Raw genomic sequence first — 3,574 nt, 5'->3', positions numbered from 1 at the left:
TGAAGATGCCAACTGTGTGAGGCTACCAAAGCTAAAATGACCCTGACTGTTGTGAGTTTTGCCACTAGTGAAAAAGTATCCAAATAATCAAGCCCTTCCACTTGATGGTAACCCTTAGCAACCAGCCTTGCTTTATATCTCTCAATGCTGCCATCAGATTTCCTTTTTATTTTGTATACCCATTTGTTTCCTATAGGAATAACTCCAGCTGGGAGAGGCACCAAGGACCAAGTGCCATTGAGCTCAAGAGCAATGATCTATGCAGCCATGGCTAGCTTCCAACAATCAAGCTTGCTGGCTTCATGGTAAGAGGTAAGCTCATGATGATGGTCAAGAGAAGTGCTGTAAATGGAATGTGAAGGGGATAAACTAGCAAGAGAAACAAAAGAGTGAATAGGATAAAAACTACCTGACTGATGCTGCTGAGGAATGATAGATGAATTACATTGATAGTCTTGCAAGTAGGATGGTTTGGTTTTGTGTCTGGTGGATTTTCTGACAGGTGGTGCAGAAGGTGAATTAACTATTGGAGAGGAAAGGGGTGTGAGTGAGGTGTCTGATTGTGAATGGTCAGAAGGAGGATTGTTGTCTGATGGAGAAAGTGGAGTTATGGGGTTAGCAGAATATATAGGAGAAGGATTAGTGTGAGGTACTGGAATGCAGATAGGCAGAGGATGTTTATTTGTTGATGTTGTGGCACTTAAAGAACAAGGAAAAACAAATTCTTCAAATACAACATTCCTATAAATAAACAATTGTTTTGTATGCATATCATAAACCAGAAAGCCTTTGTTATGAGATTTATAACCAACAAAAATGCATTTATGACTTCTATGATCAAATTTGGATCTGTGAGCAACAAGAGTTGAAATGTAACACAAACACCCAAAAACCTTAAGGTATGACAAGTCAGGTTGTTCATCATATGAAAGTTGATGAGGAGAGTGTCCTCCCAATAGATCTGTAGGAATTCGATTGATTAAATGAACCTCATGACCAACAGCTAGGCTCCAAAAAGTTTTAGGTAAGTTTGCTTGAAAAAGAAGGCTCCTAGCAACATTTAAAATGTGTTGGTGCCTTCTTTCAACCCTCCCATTCTGTTGGGGGGTCTCTACACAAGTAGTTTGATGTATGATTCCTTTGTCCCTATAAAAGGAAGCAAGAAAGAATTCAGAACCATTATCTGTCCGAATTTTTTTGATAGTAGTATTGAACTGAGTTTCTACCATTTGAGTAAAACTTCTAAGATGAACTTCTGTTTCAGATTTGTGTTTTAAAAAAAATCACCCACAGATACCTACTATAATCATCTAGAATGGTCAGGAAATATTTATGATTTTGTATGGATTTGGTTTTAAAGGGCCCCCAAACATCTAGATGTAATAAATCAAAAGGTTTGGATGCATTATGTAAACTATCTGAATAAGGGAGTCTTCTTTGTCTAGAAAAGTGACAAATGTCACATATATGTCTTTTATTAGAATTCTGTAAGTATGGATACAAAGCAATCATTTGATTCACTTTTGAAAAAGAAATATGTCCTAGCCTAAAGTGCCACAAAGTTGTATTAGGAAAAGAACTGGATGTAGCTTCTGCTAGGTTAGCTTGTGTCTGATGCTTGGAAACATGCATGAAATATAATCCATCCAATGCCTCAGCAGAACCAATCATCTTCATAGTTGTCAAATCCTGAATATAGCAAACATGTGGAAGTAAGATAATTGCACAATTCAGTGTTGTGGTGAGCTTAGAGATTGAAATGAGGTTAACAGAAAAATTTGGCAAGTAAAGCATATGTGACAGAATCAATTTATGGTTGAAATGAATTTGGCCAATGTGTGAAGGCACAACTGTGTTCCCATTAGGGAGTTTAACAGTAATAGAATGATTAGTGAGAGGTTGTAAGGAAGTGAAGAGTGATTTATCTGAGCATATATGATCTGATGCTCCAGAATCCAATATCCAAACATTATGTTTACTGGTATGAAGAGAAAAGACAAAGGATTTACCTGAATTGGAGGTGGTTTGTAATTTTTTAGGCATAGAATGGGTGGAACTTACGGCTGCTATTTGAGTGTTTAAGGTATTACCATAGATGTTTGATTGTTGAAGCAAATGCATGATGTTTTGATACTGCTCTTTAATCAAGGACACATGATCTGATGCATCATCACCCTTTATTGTCTGTTGTTCCTCTATTGAGTTGTCCAAACCTTCACCAATAACATGATTTGAACTATAATTCTCCCCTCTAGAGCCTCCTGGATAACCCTGCTTCTTATAATAGACTTCCACTGTATGTCCTGTCTTCCCACAATAGCTGCAAATTTTAAAGTTCCCTCTGCCAGCAGAACCATTATAACCTCCTCTACCTCTACCAAAAGGCCTTTTGCTTTCTTTTGCATTGATGAAAACTTGTGTTTCCTCTATATTGCCACTAGAACCAGAGTTGAGCCTTCTCTCATGTTGAATAACAAGTGAATAAGTCTTATCTATATCTGGAAATGGCTCCATCATGAGGATTTGAGTTTTTACAACCTCAAACTCATCATTTAAGCCACTAAGAAATTTCATTATGTAGTCTTCATTTTTGTATATTTTACCATTTTTACCTGTCTCACAGAGGCATGCAACAGCACATGTGCAGTCAGGAAGAGGCCTGTAATTGTCAAGTTCTTCCCACAAGATGGTGATCTCTGTGAAGTACTGTGTCACTGAGTTACTACCTTGCTTCATTGATGCTAATTCTTGTTGTAGCTCAAAGATCGTCACTCTGTCTCCTTAAGCAAAGCGAGTCTTTAGCAATTTCCAAGCAGCAGTTGCATTCTCCAAATATATAATGCTTTGTGCAATTTGTGGTTCCACAGAATTAAAAATCCAAGACAAAACAAGATTGTTACACCTCTCCCAAGCATCAAAGCTAGGATCAAAACTATTAGGCATTGGCATTGTGCCATTAACGAATTTGAATTTGTTTTTGGATATGAGTGAACGTTTCATGGCTCTCGCCCAACTATGATAGTTCTTGACCGAAAGTAGAGGAGTAGTTAAAGACATGGAAGGATTCTCACCAGGATGTATGTAATACACACTCAAAGGATCAAGTGCTGGATTTTGTGGAAGCATGACAGATGATCCTGTACCTCCTCCTCCATTGAAATTGTTATTCCCCCTAGCCATAGCAGCAAAGAATCACCAGAGCTCTTGAGATCAAGAGCTCTGATACCATAACAGAAAATCTAAAATATAAACTAGAAGCATTTTGTATAATACTTGCTGAAATTAATTTGAATTTTTCATATGGAAAGAGGTGATACAACTTCCTTTATATATGAGAGTGAAAAATGAAAAATGTGTAATGTGCTCAATGTGGGACTAAGCTACTAAGCTATGTGAAAATGAGCTTGGGCTGAACTAATGTGGGACTAAGTTTTCTCTAATAATCTTACATACAAGTCACTCATAGCATCTCATGCTCATAAGCAACATACATAATTCGTATTGCTCTATAAACAAGGGTTTGTTAAGTTAGACGAAGACGAAAGTAATTCCTAGCAAGGTTTTGAATGAGACA

General features: G+C 37.3%; 2 protein-coding genes across 2 annotated transcripts; both read right to left on the bottom strand.

The window, feature by feature from the left end:
- Positions 1–271: 271 nt before the first annotated feature.
- LOC145950377 (uncharacterized) lies at positions 272–2,736 on the bottom strand. The gene is made up of 3 exons (XM_083061467.1): positions 1,502–2,736; positions 410–1,146; positions 272–342 (listed from the first exon to the last, which is right to left on the bottom strand). The coding sequence occupies exons 1-3, from the start codon at positions 2,734–2,736 to the stop codon at positions 272–274; spliced, it is 2,043 nt and encodes a 680-aa protein (XP_082917593.1).
- Positions 2,737–2,781: 45 nt separating this feature from the next.
- On the bottom strand, positions 2,782–3,180 carry LOC145950376 (uncharacterized). Its single transcript, XM_083061466.1, has one exon. It carries the CDS (start codon positions 3,178–3,180, stop codon positions 2,782–2,784), a length of 399 nt encoding a protein of 132 aa, XP_082917592.1.
- Between the last annotated feature and the right edge of the window lie 394 nt (positions 3,181–3,574).

This window comes from Cajanus cajan, chromosome 8, assembly GCF_000230855.2.
Source record: "Cajanus cajan strain Asha chromosome 8, NIPB_CcT2T_4, whole genome shotgun sequence".
NCBI classification, from domain to species: domain Eukaryota; kingdom Viridiplantae; phylum Streptophyta; class Magnoliopsida; order Fabales; family Fabaceae; genus Cajanus; species Cajanus cajan.
The sequence above is the reverse complement of the archived record's forward strand: the minus strand, read 5'-3'. Positions and strand labels throughout refer to the sequence as shown.

Excerpts from the sequence above, each read along its gene's own strand:
- LOC145950377 (XM_083061467.1), bottom strand. The coding sequence starts at position 2,736 with ATGAAGCAAGGTAGTAACTCAGTGACACAGTACTTCACAGAGATCACC. Across the intron at positions 1,147-1,501 it reads GTGAATCAAATGATTGCTTT|GGACAAAGGAATCATACATC; the intron begins GTATCCATACTT and ends TTCCTTTTATAG. Across the intron at positions 343-409 it reads TCCTCAGCAGCATCAGTCAG|CACTTCTCTTGACCATCATC; the intron begins GTAGTTTTTATC and ends TTCCATTTACAG.
- LOC145950376 (XM_083061466.1), bottom strand. The coding sequence starts at position 3,180 with ATGGCTAGGGGGAATAACAATTTCAATGGAGGAGGAGGTACAGGATCA.